This window comes from Barbatula barbatula (assembly GCF_947034865.1).
Source record: "Barbatula barbatula genome assembly, chromosome: 23".
NCBI lineage: Eukaryota > Metazoa > Chordata > Actinopteri > Cypriniformes > Nemacheilidae > Barbatula > Barbatula barbatula.
In genome coordinates this window covers 15,910,816-15,933,006 of record NC_136786.1, presented here as the reverse complement: position 1 = coordinate 15,933,006, position 22,191 = coordinate 15,910,816, and the positions used below count along the sequence as shown (strand labels likewise).

At 37.8% G+C, this 22,191-nt stretch overlaps 3 protein-coding genes across 3 annotated transcripts in view; 2 read left to right on the top strand and 1 right to left on the bottom strand.

The window, feature by feature from the left end:
* Positions 1-7,313: 7,313 nt before the first annotated feature.
* Positions 7,314-9,101, bottom strand: camk2n2b (calcium/calmodulin dependent protein kinase II inhibitor 2b). Its single transcript, XM_079447645.1, has 2 exons — positions 8,745-9,101; positions 7,314-8,598 (listed from the first exon to the last, which is right to left on the bottom strand). Exons 1-2 carry the CDS (start codon positions 8,911-8,913, stop codon positions 8,528-8,530), a joined length of 240 nt encoding a protein of 79 aa, XP_079303771.1. The 5' UTR covers positions 8,914-9,101; the 3' UTR covers positions 7,314-8,527.
* Positions 9,102-9,794: 693 nt separating this feature from the next.
* Positions 9,795-15,274, top strand: chrnd (cholinergic receptor, nicotinic, delta (muscle)). The gene is made up of 12 exons (XM_079487698.1): positions 9,795-10,152; positions 11,359-11,504; positions 11,664-11,708; positions 11,803-11,912; positions 12,006-12,161; positions 12,263-12,372; positions 12,511-12,711; positions 13,652-13,763; positions 13,950-14,064; positions 14,242-14,452; positions 14,538-14,656; positions 14,868-15,274. Exons 1-12 carry the CDS (start codon positions 10,101-10,103, stop codon positions 15,048-15,050), a joined length of 1,560 nt encoding a protein of 519 aa, XP_079343824.1. The 5' UTR covers positions 9,795-10,100; the 3' UTR covers positions 15,051-15,274.
* A 4,175-nt stretch (positions 15,275-19,449) lies between these two features.
* The window catches only part of cnksr2a (connector enhancer of kinase suppressor of Ras 2a), a 62,035-nt gene continuing 59,293 nt past the window's right edge, over positions 19,450-22,191 (top strand). The window contains exon 1 of the mRNA XM_079447388.1: positions 19,450-19,970. Coding sequence (XP_079303514.1) covers positions 19,907-19,970 — 64 coding nt within the window. The 5' untranslated portion in view covers positions 19,450-19,906. The remainder of the gene's footprint in view (positions 19,971-22,191) is intronic.

Sequence of the window (22,191 nt, the reverse complement as noted above, 5' to 3'; positions counted from 1 at the left end):
GCAGGTGCTTCTGTACAAAAATGATCTTTCAACTTCATTAGCTCTAGGTCAGACCTCTTTTTTTTAGTGAGAGTGTTTTAATATAAATGGTATGTACAGTATGAGTAATATTAATTCAAGCGGACGTGTCTCTGTATGGTTTTTATAAATAACCTGCTTATGCCCTGGATGGCAGGTTTCTAATATACCAGGTGACCCCCAAAAAAGTCAATATACTGACCGTCTGATGCAATGCTATGTCATTCTTTGATTGTTTTGATCCAGTTTGTTATTGTGATATCATTGATAATAGTTTTTCACTTGAACTGCACATAACCCAGGAGATCTGCAAAGCAAAGTGTTTGCAAAATAAGATGATTTCGGTGTTGAGGGAAGGGTTCACATCAAGAGTGGAAATGATGGTTAATCTATGCATTTTGGCGTTATTGAGTTGCCAAAAAATAATTGGTAATGTAGTTTTGTGTAAATTGTGTAAAACTGACTGAAGAAGTAGTATTGCACTCATGTACACTTTATTTGTTCTGATCGATGACCACATTGATACAGTTGTCACTTGACATGGTTTGTCATCACCTCACACAAACACTTTGCAGTATTATTGATCATAACCTCATGATAGATGGATTCTGACAATATTCCTTCTTCAAGTCATTTGAATGGCAGATTTTGCCTGGCTCAGCAGAGCGACACATTGATTTATTACTTATTGATTGTATTCACACACTCTCTTTCTTTCTCTTAAAGTGGGACTGCGTGGACAGGCATCATTGGATAGGACGTGGACCACACCTCCATCAATGACATCTTGGATCAAATCAGGATATGGCCCAATGCCAGTAGCTGAAGGGCCTGGATATTTCAAAGGAGGAAGGTTAATGCTTCCCTGGAGCAAACATTTAATGCTGATGTAAGTACCCTTGAATGTCTGCAAACTTTTGAGGAAATTTGTTAGACTTTTGCATCAATATCTTCACTAACATGAGTTTACAGTAAAAGTCAATAGACCACTGATGAAAAATCTGTATAATTTGAATAAAATCCATTGACAAAAATAACTAGAATTTCTAAGTCTTTATTTGTCACTCTTACTTTATTGGCAGCTTTGAATCAAGCATTGACTGTACATTTTTTTCCATGTTATTCCAGTATTTAAAGTGATATATTTGTCGCTTTAATGAAAGAAAGTCTGACCAGCATAAATCTAATTTGTAAAATTATACATATAATATTCTTTTTGAGTAAGTATTTCTTCATCATTTCAGGTCCTGATGTCTCTGTGTATTTTTTAAATCCTTAAACGTTGTTTCCTATCTTAAATTAGATTATGAATCCCAATGTGGTCTCAGACCCTTTGACTTGACTGTATAATTGGGTTTTCTGGATCCTAATTTTCCTGTGTTTCTTCTCTTTCTTTGCAGTTACCAAACACACACCCAAACTTGCTTTGTTTCAACTTCTCTCTTCAGCTTCTGCATCCGTGCTTTGTTTTAATAAGAGTCAGTCGGTAACAGTCTTGCTCATTGATCCAGGCGAGCACATCTCCCAACGGTCTGAAGATCCCAGGCTTCCACATTGATTGGAGCAAGTGAGCCTTCAGCAAGCAGTCGGCCTCCTGAGAGCTCTGTGCACATTCACACGAACCCACACACATACAGAGGCTGTAATCTGCTTTCATGCCTTGACTTATCACCGGGAGGAACTTTTAGACGTGAAATGCTGGACATATGGCCCAAATGTAATGTACCTGTACTTACGTTAGTGCCCTCCCCAACTAGGACTTGCCGATGTTATACATATAGTATATAAGTGCAGGTGAGACTGGAGAATCAACGTGTTACACATTTACGTTCTGATGTGACAATTAGGGGATTTATCTGAAATGATCATGTGTGCAAAAGCCATGTGCTGTCACTCACAAGGATCTCCCTCACTCTCAGAGAAGATCACATCACTGAGCCTGTGGGGGTGACATGAGAAAGACACCATGCCCTACTTTTCTAAAACCCCCCAACAATAAGCACTCTCCTGAAAACAAGATGGCGTGTCTTTCCCTGTAAATCCTTCTGATTGAAACATATTGTCCAGATAGATCCGCAGACACTCTTAGACCATAAAGAGAAGAATGAGGTCTAAGCAGAACAGTTTCACATGGTAATGTGTTGTTTGTTGTTTAAAAGTGTAATTTCGTGCACTTCCCATTCACTGTGGCAGATGCAGATGTGGCAGATGCTTTAGAATTTCACCTTTACATTTACATTTAGTCCTTTAGCAGACGCTTTTATCCAAAGAGTTCGGGGACCAATAAGCGATATGTCATACAAAGAGCAATAGTGCAATAGGTGCTAATACAAAGTTACCTTTAGATGTTTCCATCTCGGTTTGAGCTTTTGTAGTGTTAATTCGGAACAATTCTGTCACCTCATCAAAAATGTGTCCAACATGCAACATATGTGCCGAAGTAGATTTGCATAATCTTGCAATTGAATTTGCTTTTTTTTGTTTTATAGACAGATTCACCTGAAACAACAATACAATTAATGTACAATCAAATATTAATATAAAAGGTATATATATTAAATATCGAATAAATTGTTAAAATATTACCAAACACAGACTTGAACTTCAGGCCGGACGCGTGTGTCTGATGAAACTGTTTGTTCTTTTCTTAACTTGATGGTCTGTGGTCACTGTTGAACTATTATTGTATGGGAAAACATTTCTGAAATCTACTTTTGTGTTCCATAGAAGAAACTTCACCATAAGCGCTTGAATTGGAACACCAGAACACCAAGGTGAGTAAGTTAAAACCGCTGCTTTGAGACATTGAAGTAAAATGCTTGAAAGCCTCTTATGTAAACAAATATAATAGGACAAAATCGATGAAGAAATACACTGCGGAAATGTACAATGGGCGCAAGGAAAAAACATACTTTCAGTGTATGCATTTACAAATTTGGAGCTTTTAAATAAATACAATATATTTCTGAAGCTATAAAGCTCTCAGCTTCATTCCTTGTCTTTATATAAGTTGTAGCCTGTCATTTCCCATCTTATCAGCAGAGAACATGAAACTTACATAACAAGCACTTACATAGCAAGGAGCCTGTAAAAATGTGTCTCTGTGGCATTTATTGATTATTTGATTCTCTTTGCCACAGTATTTCCAGTGGTTTGCCTTCTTGTACCCAACAGGAGAAAAAGAGAATAAATGACTATTGTCAACTTACTGTTTGACTGAAAGATTTCTTTAACTAGCCGAATGTGCCTTTGTGTAGGTCTGGTCATTGAGTTTGATGTTGACATTGATGTTTTTTTATGTTAAGAAAAACATTTCTGGGATTTTTTTTAATAGAATGTTGAAGGATTTTTAAAGATTAGCAGGATTTTAATAAATAAATATGAACAAATACTTAAGATTCTTCTAGGATAGCATTGCTCGGTCAGTTATCAGATCATGTTGCTTTTTCATTCACTCTTAGAACTATATACCCCAATTGTTATGATGTTAATAACATTAAACATTACAAACTGTTTTTGCTTCTGGGCTTTAGGATTTTTCTGGAATTTCTGGCACAGTACTTTCACATATGTATACGTGTGAGGAGAATAGCAATGCAAAAGACAAAAATGAAAACAGAAAGGAGAGAAAGAGGTGTGCCCAGCTGGAGTGGGAATGTGATTCAGCCAAAGTACGTTTATGCATGTGTTGCGTTCTTTATTTAATAATTCACATTTTCTCTTCTCTATCATTTTAAAACTTTGATAGGTTAGACATTGTGCTCTGATGAATGATTCACTCTAGTAGAAAGTGTCTTACTTTAATACAATTTCCCATTGATTCCAGCAAAGGTTGCCATGACGATGGGTTTTTTTATGAACCAGATGATCGTGCAAGGGAAATTGTCTGACTCATGCTAAAGAAATACCAGAACTGAGCTCAAGCATTAAATGTGAAAAGTTCATCTATACTATGATAAATGTGATGTGTTTAGCATATAAACAAGACCATCACCAAATGTAATAAACACAAAAATTATGATTGAAGTAATACCTGTACAATGATTATTATAAACTACATTTGACATATGAAAAACAAACATACACTATAACTAATGGACTATCAATGACTATCCCTCAAAAGAACCCACGCATACAGACTTATGGTCAAGAGACACAGTGGCACAATTTTTTCATGGACACCTTCCAGTTGCTTGTATCTGAGATGCCCAGGTCCCAAAGTGAGCTAATGAAGAGTTGAATAGTTGGTCACTGTCACACATGCAAAGGGTATTCACTCAAAAATGAAAAATCTTTCATTATATACTCATTCTCGTGTCATTCCAAACCTGTGTGACTTTCTTTCTCCTGCAGAACACAAAATGAGATATTTATACACTATTGGCCCCCATTTACTTCCATTGTAGGGACACTAACCCACTGAGACATTTCTCAAAATGTCTTCTTTTGTGTTCCTAACAAAACCCACTGTATATCACATTTTTTCTCATAATTTAAGAGCACATTGTGCTTGTCAGTTAATTAAGTGGATAACAATCTAATGATCCACAGCTCTCCAGACTGAACTAAAGCTGCTGTGAGTTGTAAGTCAGCAGTTACTGCTCGGCACCAAGAGAGCTGAAAATCACATCAAGCCATTTATTTTTAGTTTTACAGGGAGGACAAATAAACAATACACCTGAGCTATGGCATATTTAAAACACCAAGCAGAGTTACTATAAATAATCCATAGATGATTTGAGTCGTGAGACAAGTGTCTCTCTTTACCCTATAGACTCTTCCAAATTGACCCAATTTTTGTTTCGAGCATTAAAATATCTCAAGCACTTACAGAAAATGAAGTGATTAGGCCCTATATTGGTGTGTGCAGTGTGCTACCCATTGAAAATGTTCTCACAATAAAACAAAAAAGGAGGAAATGTAAGGTTATTGTTGATGAAACAGTGCTATTATGGAAAATATATTAAGCCTCATATTAATATAATGAAATGATTTGAGATACTCCATATCTGTGTCAAAATGTATGTTGGGAGAAAATATTTTAAACGAACTTTATACAATTTATACAACTTAATGTTCTATATTTGTCATGATGTCTCTTATTTGTTATTATCCATCATTATGTTATTATCCAATGTTTACATCATCTTCATTACTTGTGCTTTAACTTTCAAAGGTTTAGAAAGGCTGTTTCTGTGATGGAGTCACTGTTGTCAAGGTCTAAGAATGAGTAGGAGTGAAGTGCTGTTTGCGTAATCAGGTTTCTAACAAAGTTTAGAAGGATGTCATTGCTGTCGTACCTAAAGCTCAGCTCTTCCTTTTCTCAGTAATACTAAAATAACTATGACTGTATATAATTATAAATACTTATTAAGTATTTGCAAACCCCATAGACAAACATGATAGCGATGGTGACCAATAATGGTTTATAAAAAAATCTGTAATAAAAATCTATCACTACTGTGAGAATTGTTTAAGCCCCTCAAAAGCTTCCAATTTTTGGGTTCTTATATGAAATTCACCCATAAACTGATCATGCACTCACAGAGCGCCAGATGCCCTGCCTGCGGAGAACAGTGGCCTGATGGCATCTCCACTTGTGCTGTAGCATCTAGCATCTCTCCTCTGTATTTGTTGCAGAGAAACATCAAACGCTTCACCGTGCCGCAAAGGCACATCAGCAGAGTGTAAACTCTTCAGAGGCCTGAATTAATAAACCAGAAATCATTCATTTTTAATGCTGAAATGTAATTTCTGTCTGTTTTACAGCCTGATGAAAAAAAAGAACGGTGTTGATAAGAATCACACACCTGGGAAGCCCTGGTTATTATAATGGGAACGGGAACCTGAAAATTGTCTATAATGAAAAAAAGAAACATATTAAATAGATATCTGTGTGTTTTTACTAAACACCTTGCATTGATTCACAAGTACTGTATGGGTGTTTAAGTTATAACTTGTTAAATTTGTGGTTTTGCTTGTGTGACGTCATAATATTTCTGGACCTTACCAGGAACGTAAATAATGTTTGTTACAAAGTTGTTTTTCTTACAAAGTGTATTGTTTTTTATTTAAAAGGGATTCATCTTTATAATGAACTAATTGATCATATTTAATTAAATATGTTATATTTATGATAGTTCTTGACTTTTGATAATAGGATTTTGGGGGTTGATACATCAAAGTGTGTATAGAACTTGTATTGAGCTTGGAACAAGTCCTCTGATTCTGCCTATAAACTGATGTTACAGTAAAGATCTACAGTCTGTTTACACAATAACTTATACATTTGGAAAACATATTTTATCAGCGTTTCCTCACTGCCCTGGGAACAAAATCCATTTATATTGCAACTCTTGTTTAGGCCCTTATCAAAACATCACCTCTTCTGTCAGTGTTAACAATACAAGTCACATTGTCACTTAAAAAAAAGACACCCACCTTTCGTGGTAGGTTGAGTGTTGGTAGAAGGAACGTTCAATAATGCTTCATCTGCTGTTTAGAGCAATGTTTTTCTCAGAGGGGTGTGTGAACGTGTCAGACTGTCTCTCTGGCGTTTCGGGTTTGTGAAATAATGGGAAAACAGGAAAGACTGCGACTTCTGAACGGCACTGCGGAGTGTTTCTGTGTCCGTTGAGACGATATTTGGTTTAATAACCTGCCAGGTCTGTGATGACTGATCTGTCACTCAGTTGAGCAAGAGGAGATTAACCATGAAAAACAGGTCCACCTCAGCCTTTTTAATTGTCAAAGTGTCAAGCTCATCCCTCTCCACGCCCTAGCCTAGAAAGTAAACAAAGGGAAGACACAAATCCTCATATTTGGTATTAATGACTAACGTCAGTTATCATTCTTCAATAAAATATTTTAGCTGCCATCTTTACATGCATAAAAAGGCGAAAGGACATGAAATAAATAAGACAAAGATGCACATTGGTCATCTGTGTTGTGATTTTGTTTGAACTCAAAGTTTATGCCTAAAGCTCAAGTGTTACAGTTTTCATGTTTGCTGATTAGTTCTCATACTGGCTGCTTGGATTTCAATTCTAGACTCACTTTTAAGTCTAACAACAGATCTTATTCCATTAAGACACTCAGCCTTTAATTCACCAAATTATTTGCACTGTATACAGTGGTTTTATCAGTTAGGGTTCCTATATAGTTATTTTTCTGTTGTTGCATTTTTATTTCGTCATTTCCTTTATTTACTTCCATTTTGTCCTTATTTTGAGTCATCGTAATGTTTTAGGTGATGTGCACCATTTTAAAATGAAGAAATGAAACAAACTTCATGGACGAATCCTCTGAATTCATTTATTCATTCATATCAGTCGTAGAATGTTAAGACGTGTACATTTTTTGCTTCATAAATAGTTCATAATGTTGAAAATCATTAAGACTTCATGCACAATAAACCATACTTCGAACAGAATACAAAAACAAACAAATAAACACTTGAGAACTTCAGTGAGTTTTGATGAACATTATTCTGAAACTGTTTTCCCCAAAGTATTTAGTATCTTAATTATCAACCGCTTATCGCATAGAAAAGCGTATTAATGCTTATTTTTGTGAACCCCCTCTCCGAAATAACATTCAGACTGTCCTTCTCTTGAAAGTGTTTTATGCCCCTGTATCTCCACACATATAACCTGTTTTGATGGACTGTTAAAGATCGAAATATTAAAGAAAGTTCCGAGTAACAAATATTCAGATATAAAAAATACAAATATTGATTTCGGTATAAAGAATCGTGCCTGGGGTTTGCCAGAGGTGGAAACACCAGCAATGGCACAAGAGAAAAGTTCATGCAAAGAGAACCGCATAAATCAATCTATACACGACCGGACAAAAACAGTCATATAGAAAAAAGACGCAATGAATCAAATAGAAGTTAAACGCCTTCTCATTTCCTCATGTGTTTCGTTATCGTACTTGCTGAAGTTGCTAATAAAATCTACGTATACGGGGCATTAAATCAGTCTGTATTCGCAAATGTAATGGGTCATAAAGAAGACAATATAATGAATCAATCTTCTCTCGATTACATACATCAGCCCGTTTCCATGCAAGATATTAATATAGCATTTTCTCTGGAAAGACAGTTTTAAAATGAGCAAGAGTCAGTCAAAGTTGCGCTTCAGGTGCTGAACTGGACAGCTCCCCTGCACGCGCAGCAGCAGCGTGACGGATGAAACCGGGCTTCGTGAAGTCGTGATGAAATCGGTCTCGGACCCACGACGAGGGACAAAATGACCAGAAATCTCGGGAAGCTTTCTTCTCAGCAGCCGTTTGGTATGGGTTCAAGTCGGAGAATGGCCAGCATCTTCAAAGCACCTCGCTATTTCGACCCATTGTCCATAATAAGGCGCCTTCGCTCGTCATCCTGCACCGTACTCGCACGCAGTACCATCTTTTTCACTTCTCGTGTAGCTACTGTTCACATGCACAGTCGACAAGTGCTTCAAATCGGTGATTAAAAGAAAATGGACGAAGTTGTCGTTCAAGTTTACACGCCTGGAGATGACTTGTCCGTCATCCCTTTGAGAACTTCGTCTATTCGGTCATCTTCGATGACCACTGTAGAGAGAAACACGGATGTTTGTTTAAACTGTGAAATATTGAAAATGTGCGTGAAATCTGACGTGCGTGTCTTTGCGCGTGCAACGCGTTGTTGCTGCGCAAAGTTTGATGTGGATGCCATTTTAGGGTTGTATTGTACCCACCGTGTTTTGCTCTGCCAATTTGCCCGAGTTTCGGTGGTCGTTTGGACTGCGAGGTTCCGAAGAACGAGTTGGTGTCTTGCAGTCGACAGCTGAAGGATATCTGACCGACTTCACTGTCCGCGCCGTAGCCGTTCATGTTTCCCTCGTTGTATGGCAGCACTTCGGACATGACTTCACAGACTCACAAGTTCTCAGGGAATGTCGTGTCAAAGTGTAAAAAATGCGTTTGAGTGGTTGGTATTGGTTAAAAAAACGATCTTGATGAAGTCCAGCTGACCCTTTAAACAACACTGTCTGTTGATGGAGTGCAGAGTGGAGTGATGCGTCCGACCGCGCGCCCGATGAGCTCGTGTGAGAATGCTGGGAGATCCCAGACCATAAAGGAAACCCAGACGAAAAGGTGAAGTCATTCATCCGGGTTTGAAGGGGAGGGTGCATGGGTAAATAAATAAATAATGTGCGAGTGAAAAACAAACAAAACAATAGCCACCTTTCTGGATAAAAAAACAACTACACTATAAATAAAAAAACAAAAATCCCCGAAACGATTTTGACGTAAATATTTTAATAATTCCTTGGTCTTTTTAAATAATACCAGTGATGATGATAATATTACAAATACATTCTTCAATGAAGCAATATTGCAAAACATATTCATTTTTAAAGACCAACACTACTTAACTGATATCGATGCCTCGCAGCTTACTCAATACTCAATAACACTGATAATATACATTTTACGTGTAAATGTCTGTAAAAGACAGTTACCCCGTAAATGCATTCTCGTGTCAACTAGTTTTCCACTTAAATTAACCTTTGGCTCCATCTACCGGCCACCAAGGACGTCCCAAAACCACGCGCTGAGGCTGCGAATGAAATGCAGAAGCTTGCACTCAATAGTCTCGTTTGCAACCACGTCACGTGAGCCATCTGATATCTTCCATTCAATCTGACTTTGCTTTGAAGCGAATGTTAATGGAAGACACATTCTGCTTCAGTAACAGGTGGCACACAACGCAAGGGTCACCGGAATGTGGGTGATCCATTTTTAGACCGTCTGTGAGGACAAACCTAGAGCAGAGCAAGCGCCATCTCTGTTTGGGGGTCGTTTGGGTTGAGTGAAACAGCAAAGAAGTGTAAAAAAGTAGACGTTTAATTCCTGATCACATGTAAATCCGAACTATTATAGCTTTCAGCACCCCAAATATGTTATTTTTTTAGAGGGGATATATAGATCATGTGTCTGGTTCCCTGAGTTGATTCAGCACCTGTCGTGTGTCAGTCAGGAGAAGCCAGAAGTGTTCATACTGTACGAGTACGACAATAACAGTAAAAGGTACACAACGGCACGACAAGATGAGAAGCATTCCCTATCTCCTAATAATGTCGCTTTTCTTCATTTTTCAAGGTAGGATGATGTCAATTACTTTTAATTCAGAAATTTGATATATGATTTCCGGAAAACCGTTTGTTCGCACGTCTGAATGTGTGATACTGACATATAAATGTTTGCTTTTCTACTTGCCTGCCTTTCTACTGATAAACAGCTTCCGTTCAGTTGTTAAATACTTTCAAACCACTTAACCAACTTAAAGCGCAACCAATAATTTCTGTCCCCATGCCATAACATGTATTAAGATTCATGAATATGTCGTTTAAAATACATATTATATATAGCAAATTGTCCTGTTCATGAAGTTTACAGCAACATAAAGCTTAAAACTTTACCTAGAACACTGGAACATAGCATTTGTAATGTCTCTTTACTTTACTATAAAATAACGATTAAATCCTTTAGAAGTCTGAAGACTCCATATTCCTTCTGTGCTTTAAATATTAATAGTTTTTATTTAAATCCATACTGTTTTAGATCAAATATCCCCAGGTTTTTACTCTGTGTTTTTACTGTAACACATTTTCAACAAAAATTTTGCAGAATCTTCTGAAGGCTTCTGGAAATTCAATAGTTAATTTGCTCATTTGTAGCTATGGGTGTGTTGGTCTTAGTTTACAATCCTGTTAGCTGTATTCTTTCTTGGAAGTTATGTTTATTATTAGACTATTTTTTGGTATTTGTTTACAGATTTTCATCGTAAAATAAAAAAAACACAGATTTACAGATTTATTTGTATTTTGTAGAGTAAAAAAACGTAAAATTACAGAAATAGACAGAAAATGTACAAGAAAAACAGGGGAGACATGAACATTTACAGGGAAAATTTGTTATTTTACAGTTTATTTTTGAAATACGGTCAAAAAACTATAAAATTACAAAAAAGACAACAAATTTAGAAGAAGATGGGGAAAACTATTTAACATATATCCTTATATCCTATAATTTTACTGGAAAAATGTTATGTTATGTTTTTTACACAGTGTACAATTTGTTCAGTATCCTCCTGTATTTAATGTATTTGCTATGTAATTATATGCTAAAAAACTCAGTCCTGTTACTCGTTGTCCTTTTACAAAAATGCTTCCATTTTCCTTTATAAAGTAGTACAACGAAATATTATACCTAAGACTGACCAATACACATTTTGAAAATTAATATATGAATTAAAAATACAATTCTAAGCCCCCAAGAACTCTGACAAGAACTAATTTTTTGCAGAATGCTGGGGCAGGAATGAAGAGGAACGCTTAATCCACTACCTTTTTAAGGAGCGTGGTTACAACAAAGAGCTTCGTCCGGTACAAAATAAAGACGAGGTTGTAGATGTTTACCTGGCATTGACACTTTCTAATCTCATTTCCTTGGTGAGTGCACAACAAAGTTAACTTAAAATCTTGTTACCAAGAACTGTAAAATGTCATAAAAAAGCTATATATAATTAATCATTATAATATTTAGAAATGAATATATACTGTACGTTAGTATAACTGTATACTGTAATTGGGTATATTTTTTCATGGCAGAAAGAAGTTGATGAAACATTACTTACAAATGTGTGGATGGAGCATGTAAGTGTTCATTTAAATCATTTGATGTACATAAAATATGTATATGAAAATACTGTTTGTATATGTGAATATAGATTTTTCTTGATTTGTAAAGGGCTGGACGGATTATAGACTTACCTGGAATGAATCAGAGTTTGATAACATTGATATCCTGCGCCTCCCCCCCAGTATGGTGTGGTTACCAGAGATTGTTCTTGAAAACAAGTATGCTAGAACCGTGTCGCAGTATATTCCAAGACAATTATTTCTCCTACAAAGTGATTTGCATTGATTTTGATTCATGGTTCTTCATAATAGCAATGATGCCCAGTTCCAGGTTGCCTATTACTGCAATGTCCTGATTTACCCCAATGGGTACATGTACTGGTTGCCCCCGGCTATATTTCGGAGCTCCTGTTCAATAAACGTCAACTACTTCCCTTTTGATTGGCAGAACTGCTCACTTAAATTCAGGTTGGGTCTTTTTTTCATGCTTATACGTTTTAAATAACTATGAGTTTGAGGGTTTGTTTATTGCTTTATGATCCCCACTTCACACATTCTGTCTCATTTAGCTCATTAACATACAATGCCAAAGAGATTACCTTACATCTAAAACAAGAAGAAGAGGACGGAAAGAACTTCAAAGTTGAATGGATTGTTATCGATCCTGCAGGTTTCACAGGTAAGATCCGACACATCAGTATTATTTGTTTCTTTCTGACAATCAGCTAGTGAGCTATCGTCTCTCTCTCTCTCTCTCTCTCTCTCTCTCTCTCTCTCTCTCTCTCTCTCTCTCTCACTTACTCATCTCTCACTACAGAAAACGGTGAGTGGGAGATTGTTCACAAGCCTGCCAGGAAAAACACGTATAAGAACATTCCATTAGAGAGCAACAAACATCAGGATATCACCTTTTATCTCATCATCAAACGCAAGCCGCTGTTCTACATCGTAAACATCATCATCCCCTGCGTGCTCATCTCCTTCTTGGCCTCGCTTGTCTACTACCTGCCTGCAGACAGTGAGTGAAGCCTCACAACAAATAACAAAAACCACATTAAAGCTATTTAAATACAGAACTATTCTTTAAAGTACCGTGAACAGGAAGTTGCGATCGTTTTTACTTCTTCCGAGTGAAAGGAATTTTCAAATCACTCATTTCAAAATTAGTGGGCTTGTGTTTTCAGTGCGAAATGATTGGATGTGTAAAAACAGCTGTTGCATTGATTTTGAACTTAAATTTGCAGCAGACTGACAGTTGAGGGGGAGGAGTTAACGCATGATCTGGCAAGCCATCTAATTTATGTCATTTCAGATGGATAGTCATTTCAGTGGGGAAGTGCACTTTAAATTTTTAACTGAATATTATGAGTGTACATGAATTTAAAAAAAAAAATTATATTGATAAGCCATTTTCTTAAAAACGCTGCAATATTTCAAGAAAAATAAGAATTGGAATTTTTTATTTCACTGGGACTTTAATATAATATTCTTTGCAGTGTTTTTTAAAAGAAAGTTGTTATTTAATTTAAGGAGACATCTGAATGCATAAACGATATTAAGAACCAAACTAATACACCAAATTTATTTCTGATTTAAATATATAAAAAGTTTGGTTCCAAAATGACACAACTTTTTTCTAAAATCATGTTTTTTTGTCATGTTAACATGTTTTACTTATTTTATTTTAAATTAGCTTTTTTTTTTGTTATTATGCCTCAAATTGAAAAATTTTTTGGAACCAAACTCTTTATATACAAACAGTAACTTTAACTTTTAGCAACTAAGATGTTTCATTCATGAAATTGAAAATGTTGTTTTGTTTGTGCTAATTTGTGAATCACCAACATAAACAGGCAACAACACATTAAGATATTCAGCATGGAAGAATAATACTGTAAAGCATATAAATGCAGTAGCGTCTTTATCGTCTTCATGCTCTAAAATCGAAATGTTTCCAGGTGGTGAGAAGATGACGTTATCCATCTCTGTGCTTTTGGCTCTGTCTGTGTTTCTACTGCTGATTTCACAGCGTCTGCCTGAGACCTCTATGGCTGTTCCCTTAATAGTCAAGTACGCCATTATCACACAGATATCATGAATATTGCATGAGAATGATTTAGTATTTCTGCCACCACTATGAAACCCAAAGCTTTGATCTTACAAACACATTCAAATATGGCAGATTATACATTGTTTCAAGACAGTGTTTATGTGCATTAGTAAATCGACGTAATGTTTTGTTTCGGGCTTGGGCAGGTATCTGATGTTTATTATGGTACTGGTCACTGTGGTTGTACTGAATTGTGTCATCGTGCTGAACCTTCACTTCCGGACTCCGAGCACCCATGTCATGACAGAATGGACCAAAGAGGTTGGTCCCATAACGTCATGCATGCATGAACCTAGTTAATGATCTTGAGGCACTTAACGTAACCGACTTTTCAAATTGTTTTGCATTCGAATGTATGATCCAATCAGTCAATACAAGATAATATTGAGCACCTTACATAAAGAGAAGTTCAGATAATGATACAGCTACATATCTCAGTTCTTTCTGGAGCGCCTTCCACGTATTCTGCACATGTCCCGTCCGGCTGCTGACATGCCCAGTCCGAACGGAGCGTTGCCACGGCGATCCAGCTCCCTGGGTTACATCGCCCAGGCCGAAGAGTACTACAGCGTCAAGTCCCGCAGCGAGCTGATGTTTGAGAAGCAGTCGGAGAGACACGGCCTCGCCACTCGGGCCACCCCCAAAGCCAGTCAGTCCCGCATTACACTGTAAATCTCACCATCAGAATTTATTTCAATGTTAATATGACACCAAACGAGTCGATTTCCCCACAGAGTACACATCCAATAACGATTCTGAGGTGTCGGAACAGCTGTACAACGAGATGAAGCCAGCTGTGGAAGGAGCTAATTACATTGTTAAACACATGCATGACAAAAATGACTATAATGAGGTAAGAAGACAATTTAATCTGAAAAGAGAGTTTTTTTGTTCAACTTTGAAAGAGTAGTTAACCCAAAAATCAAATTTTTAATCAAACATAATGCTTCTACCAGTTGAGCTACAGGAACATGTAGTTAGTTCCTACTTATAAACAATTGTGATTGGCTAAAGTAAACACAGACGTGTTCATATTTGTGATAAACCATACCTTTCTACCTCAGGAAAAGGACAATTGGAGTGGGATCGCCAGGACTGTGGATCGACTGTGCTTCTATGTGGTCACTCCAGTCATGACCATAGGTACCATTTTCATATTCACGATGGCGAACTACAACCAGCCACCAGCGCTGCCCTTCATCGGAGACACGTTTTCCTACACAGAAGGAAACAAGCGTTTCTCATGACCTCATATAACCCAGCTATGAAGAATATCTTGAGCAATCAGATAAATAATGTATCATGAAGAGTGTTTTCACAGCAGTACGACAAAGCATGAGACTTCTTTTTTGATCGCTTTTTAGGCTATATTTGTGTAGGTGTGATTACAAACATTACGAATGTTGTATAGTAAGTCTGCTAAATAAATATCTGATAGAGGAAATTAAATAAAGCTTGCCTTTTTTTCTACAGGGTGAAACTATTATTCGATAAATAATCTAAAAGACGTTTTGTTGCCATGTTATTAGATTCATTTTACAGGGACAAGCTGAGACCAGAAATAATCAAATCCACCAAAGAGATCCTGCACTGATTTAAAGGATAAATGTTGTCGTAAATGGTACCAAGTATGTCAGTCTGTCATTATTAAGCTTGCGCTGTATGGTTTCACCGCATGAGGGCGGTATTCCCCCGAAAAAACGTTTATCAATCCTCCACCTAATTTGCCTGTTAATAGCCTTGTTCGACTTAATGCTGCGCCGCGAGATCCGACAGACAGGCGGATGACATCAAACGGAATGTCTCGCGGAACTTTGATGTCATCCGCCTGTCGGATTTGTGGATGAAACGTGGATTTTCCCACCATTAGAGTCCACGATCATTCCCTCCAGTGATGAATAAATGAATACTGAATAGTCCACGTGCTATGGGATATTAATGAAAATAACTCAGTACTCTGTCGTGTTGGGCAAATGATCTGGAAGTTGGTCTCTTTGATCGATCGCCTCTGAAAAATCGTGTTACTGTGCTCTACACAAATCGGCCCCTAGATTGGATTTCATGTCTTAACTGGAGATGAATCCAGAGTTGTTGACAGTGGCGGGGTTGAGGAATGTATCTTGCGTCTCAACCACGGGGATACCTCCTCCAGACAATTGTCCATTGGGCTTGATATAATGGCATGCAATCGCTCTATGTGAGTGTTTGTTGTGCTTGGTGGAAACGGACATCCATCAGCAGAGCGGATGCCGAGAGAGAGAGAGAGAGAGAGAGAGAGAGAGAGAGAGAGAGAGAGAGAGAGAGAGAGAGAGAGAGTTCAAACTGTGCACAGACTTGACCTTTCCCAGACAAAGACTTGTACAGCTAGTTTACAAATGGATTTAATCCTTTAAAACTAATCTTTGGTCATCAAAAGTTCTTATGTTTCCTTTGAAACCATTATGTTCGTGCCAAGAAATAGCTTTATTGTAACGGAACGTCCTTGCTTTATTTACGCGTATCATGAATATGCAAATAGAACCACGCCTCAATCGATGGCACCTGTTTTGTCATCCCATAGATATGAATAACTAGATGCCGCATTAGCGGCTGTTTCTATAGGCCGTAGGTCTTCCGCCATATTAGAAGGGTGCGAGCCGGTGTCCTGAAATTTCATCCTACCCGTCAGATTGATCCTGCCTGTTAGTTTTATGCTGCTACGACGATCTAATAGGGTATTTTTGTTGTTAAATCGTTCTACATATTAATTTATTACTGGACTATTTGATAGGGTATTTTGTGTTTATTAATCCTACCCCATTATTTGATACTGTAGGATAATCTAATGGGGGATTAAACTCATTCTGTGTGTTTATTTTAAACTGCCAGGACAATCTGACATAGTATTTTCCACTGTAAAATGATCCTACCTGTTTATTCTGTCGATGTGGTTTAGATTAAATACATTTTTGCTCCGCGGTCTGACAAGGTGGGACAATTCGACAGAATCAACTGTAAGTGACGTCACGTCCGTGGACCGTTTAAACATGGCGGACACGTCTACCTGCCTTGAAGGCCACGGGCATCTAGTTATTTATATCTATGGGTCAACCTACCGCGTGACATAGAGAACAGGGGCTGTTTCAAATCGCGTTTAAAGTGTACACGTTAGGGTTAAGGAGAAAATACATCGCAGTGTTGTTGACTGACGGATTTACACATGTTTTTAAAAACAGTAAAATTCCGTTCTCACCACAGGGAGACTTCAATTTCTGTCCCACCAAAGACGTTTATAAAAATACGATTTATTTCATTCTTACTGCAGTTCCAAATACAGTTTTTATGTGGAAAATAAATGTAGAATCTCTCCTAACACAAAATACTTTATATTCCAAGTCCTTTCAGGATCACTTTTGGATGGTCATTGGATAGCAAAAGCAGTATAATGAACTTTCCAACTTTTTCTATTTACAGGCTTACATGCTTCAAACAACACGACGGGGAGAAAATAATGAAAAAAATTATATTTTCTTTATGACATCTCTTTCAGTATCATTATGAAAACTCCTCAAGGAAGACTCCAAAAAGGCCAAGCAGACACACACACAGTCTCTGGAAACACAGGTATCTTGGTGCCACACAAATATATACCACACACTTCTGTTTATTGTGGATATGTGGCCCTGTGACAGCTGTCAGAAAGCCCTGCTAACCCACTTCATTTTCCAAAAGAGCTTACGCTTTCCCTTTCAGAAGAGTAGAAGCAGCATGAATGTGGGAAAATCAATTTAATGTCTCCACAACATCTAGGCCGGCAATACAAATCTTCGTTCCACACACTTGAAAGCCGCCTTGCACTCTAAAGCTGAACCCCTTCCATCTGGAGGTGTTGGTTTATCACCCTGTTTGCGCGGCAAAAACAGTATACGGAAAGAGAGCTGATGGAATAACTCTCTCTCCTCATGAGAACCAGTGCTTTCCACAGTTTTTCACAGCTCACACCAAAACAAAGGTTTAGGTTTTATATTTAAAACAAGGGTGTCACAATATATAAGAGTAGGCTATTGACAATAACCATGAAATTGAAACTCATCATTATCATTATTGTGCCGATATTATCTAATCTTTCCTGTCCTTGATTCTAATTGGCCAACAGCTGTGCTTTATTCATATATTTATTCGTATATTTTACAATCATAATCATAAGCTAACTTTTAAAATTTCTCTGGATGGCCAGCAGGGGGCATCCAGAGAATTGGACATTTGATTCCCTCAAATGTGACTGACTATCCAAAATGTCTACATTTGATACATTGATTCAGATCTGTTATAGAAAAACACAGCTCTCATATAAAAACATACATAGAGAATACATGTGAAATCAGAGCAAAAAAACTTGTGCCGAAAACGAATCTGACAGATCTAGTTTCCCTGCTCTGATTTCCATCTCCCCGTGCGATTAATGGTGCATGTTTGTGGGGCAGAGCCCACTGATCAGTGAATCTGTGGTGAGTTCTTGAATGATTCATGCTGACATACTGGGGCCTGATCTGGGCCCAGCTCCAGCCTCCTGGCTCCATCTGCTCTGGTTCTGAAGTAAGGATGAGTTGGAACAGAATCAATAGGCAGCCAGGATGAAGGCCAGAGATGATGGTGAACTGGTGAAACTGTGCTTGTAGGATGGGTAGGCTGAATCATATCTATATAATTTTTTATAGAAAACGGTTTCTCTTAAAACTGAACTTTGTTGTCACGCATAGTGTGTGGAGAAAACATTTTGGATCATCTTGACATTCTTTTACAAGAGATGTTTATGACAAAGTTCCTAATAATTTATATTGGACTATGTATTTTATTGAACCAGTCACAGATGTCTAAGGCAGAATTCCAAAGAAAGCTTTTATTTTCTAAGGTACATATTGCTAGTATTTAAAAATATAACTTATAACCAACTTTCTCGCAACAGGTGATTTTTTAAGCCCAGCTTAATTTTTTTTAGATTGGAAATACACTCTTAAAAATAAAGGTGGAGCTGTATGGGTTCCGTAAAGAACCTTAAACATCCACAACATGTGTCTGTCCTTTGTGGTTGACAAACATATTTTACATTTGTAAAGTTTCTTTCTTTTTATTTATATTATTTTATTTTTAACTTTATTTTGTCTTTATTATTTGTATCATAGTTTCTAATGAATCTTTTATATATTGATATTATAAATCCTAAAATGGTACTTCTATGATCTTCTATCACTGCAAAGAACCCTTTCCAGCACCTTTATTTTTTATAGTTAAGCAATGTTCTTCATTTTTATAGCATCTTGTGCACCTTTGTGCATTCCCGATAGAACAGCTTATCCGATGCAACCAAGTCAACTATAGAATACAAAATATTAGCAACACTTAGTCCTACGTCTAATATTAAATTATTACCCACGAAAGAACGATCGCACATCTTGAAAAGAGTTTTAAAGCAGGGCCCACAGACGTGCCCGTGCCCTCATTAAAATGAATACAGCCGAAAGCCTTTTATCCTCGTGGGAAATAAACAGAGCGCCGAGTCAAATTCACTTTACCGCGCCTCCCACAGGAGGAGAGCGCGCCCAATTGAATCAACGCTCGCCGCTGCGTTTGGAAAGCGACGTTCGCATACTGTAGTCCCCTCTCATTCCTCTCTGTCTTACTTCACATACCCACTACAGTCCACATTTGAAAGGTAGAGACTCCAGAGGAAGGCAGGGAAAAGAAAAAAGAGAAAAGACTGCTGTCGGCGCGTGACATGAAGACGCGGCTTTTGGGGACCCAGTTAAGGAAGTGTCGCGAGCATGGCATATTATGCCAGGATCTGAACTGAAAGGGGTACCCGGTCTGGGCTCTCAGAGATATGGGTGTCAGCGGTTGAGTTTGCAGGAGTAAAGGGACGCACATTCCTGGTGTGTATAAGGGAATGTGGTGGATCTCCTTTGGTGCGACGCTTTCGGACGCGCGATGCTGGATGAGATGAAATCTTGCGACCGGGGGCCAAAAATAGGCGCTTAACGTGAGACCACCGATCCCTGGGCTGCGCTAAAGCAAATCTTCTGCCTCTCGTACTCACGTTCAAGGGGAATCCGCGGAAACTTTCGCGATGGCTCTCGTCATGGAACCTGTTAGTAAATGGAGCCCCAGTCAAGTTGTGGACTGGATGAAAGGTACGTGATGCGTTTTTAATCCAAACCGCAAAACCCGCAATTTACTAACCCAATGGCACAGGGCAGACAACGTTTAAATGGTCTGTCTTTTACAACGAAACAATATATTTATTTTAACCAGCCTTATCTGGTTGCATTTCTGTTCCAAACGCCGGCGCGAACAGGTGTGTGATGCCAGTAGCAAAACGGGCCATAATAAGAAATATTTTGGCTACAGCAGATTTCTCAAACCTAAACATCATCACAAAATAGAGGAAGATATGGAAAATATAGGAATCTGGACCCAATCAAAATGGCATGCTGAGCATTATGCAGCAAATTTCCCCATATGTCCACTTGGCACGAATTAAAATGCGATTTGCCACTCAATTAAAGTAAACGTTCATGGAAAAGCAATCATTTTTAAGTAAAAAAAGTGAGGGAGCATCTCTGATGACAATGCACCTCGCGCGGAGGCAGAGAGGGGGCAATTACGCACCTTCCCTGCTCTCGTGGGCGTGGGCGGCGTGTCCAGATTCGTCATCACAATAACAAATCGAGCAGTGAGTTATCGAGGTTGTATCACAGGATCCGAGCGTGTCCCGGTGGGATAATGATTCACAGATCTGTGATATAAGGGTTGTGATATCAGATGTAAATTTGTTTTATTTCAAGTCTTGGAGCTAATATGTAATGCTGAAGTTATGGAAATGAGTCTGGGAATGACTACAGGATCTTGACATCGGCACCATGATATGAAATTACAATATATAACGTCCAGTATAATTGATGGATAATGACTTGGTTCAATTGTTTGCTGTTAATTCAATAATTATTTCCTAAATTATAATGTCCAGTTTACCTCTTTTATTTGTTATTTATAGTGTTACCCAATCTGTGGGTAAAAAAACAAGAAACGTTCCAGTTTTGGCACCACTGGTGTGCTTTGGAAACAGCAGTGGCACGTCCAAAGCAAAAGGCATATTAACCCTCAGTGACACACCAAGTTGTAATCACATTTATTGACGTGTTCTCTATATACATTTTCATCCATTCGACCCAACCTTAAGCCATAAAAATGTATCTAGACGATTCATTAATGGCCTGATGCCGCTCTTTCAGCCCCCACCCCACTGAATTTCTCTGGTTTGAGCAGAGTATACAGTATGTGCTGGAGGTGTTCACATGAGCTTTGGCTGCCTGCATCTGTGACTTATAGCAAATCTATTTTTCAGTTTTTGACTCAGTGAGTGTTTTGATCGATGCTTGTACGTGCTGCGTACACCCCCGGGCCTACACATTACACTCAGCACACCCCCTCCGTGGCCCTCTCTAAATGCCATTATTAACATCACGCTAATGCTGGAATGGTATATTGCCGCTCCAAAAGACTGCGTGGAGTGGCACAAAGACATTTACTTCTGAAATAAGTAAAGCATTCAGAGGAGTCTGGTGAATTTTTTCTCAGGGATGCTTTGAAGTGATCAAAATGGGGACATGGGCATTTTTGACAATTCAGACTAGAACCTGTGTTACATATTTATATGTAAATTGTAGAAATTCGAAAGGAAAAGTGTTTTTTCACAAAATTAGTACAATTTGGAACAATATTTAGTCTTGTCCTTACAAAGATTCACGTTTAAAAATGTTATACATTTGAATGTGTATTGCTTATTTAAAATGATTTAAAATCTATTTAATGTGTATGTTGTTATCATCATTTTTACTTGAATAAAATCGTTTCAATGATTCATCATCGAAAATTGCCTAGTTTTAGATGAAATCAGACTGTAATTAATATGCATATAATAAATCATGTGCTGAACACCTTTAAATGCAGAGACGAACATCCATGTGAACCTGCTCAAATATTTATTGTTCAAAAGAGTGTTTAATACATTTCTTTCCATGTCTATGTGTCATTGACCCTCAAAGCCATGCCGTTTGATACACAGCGGTTAGAAAAGATACAGCAAGACATTTAGTGGCCAATTATTCTGTACCCTAGAGACTTACAAGATTTACCACATCGATTTGCTCTTTTCTGAAATAGCATGTCCTCGGCGCCTCTGTTCGAGACGACAGCTACTGTCAACACATACTGCACATGGCTGTGCATTGTTATTTACCAACGCCATTCACAGCATGTTTTAGGATGCTATATGAATAAGATCAATGTACATAATTAAATAAGATTCAGAACGCAACAGCTGGAAACATGGCTGCAGGGTTTGTGTGGGTG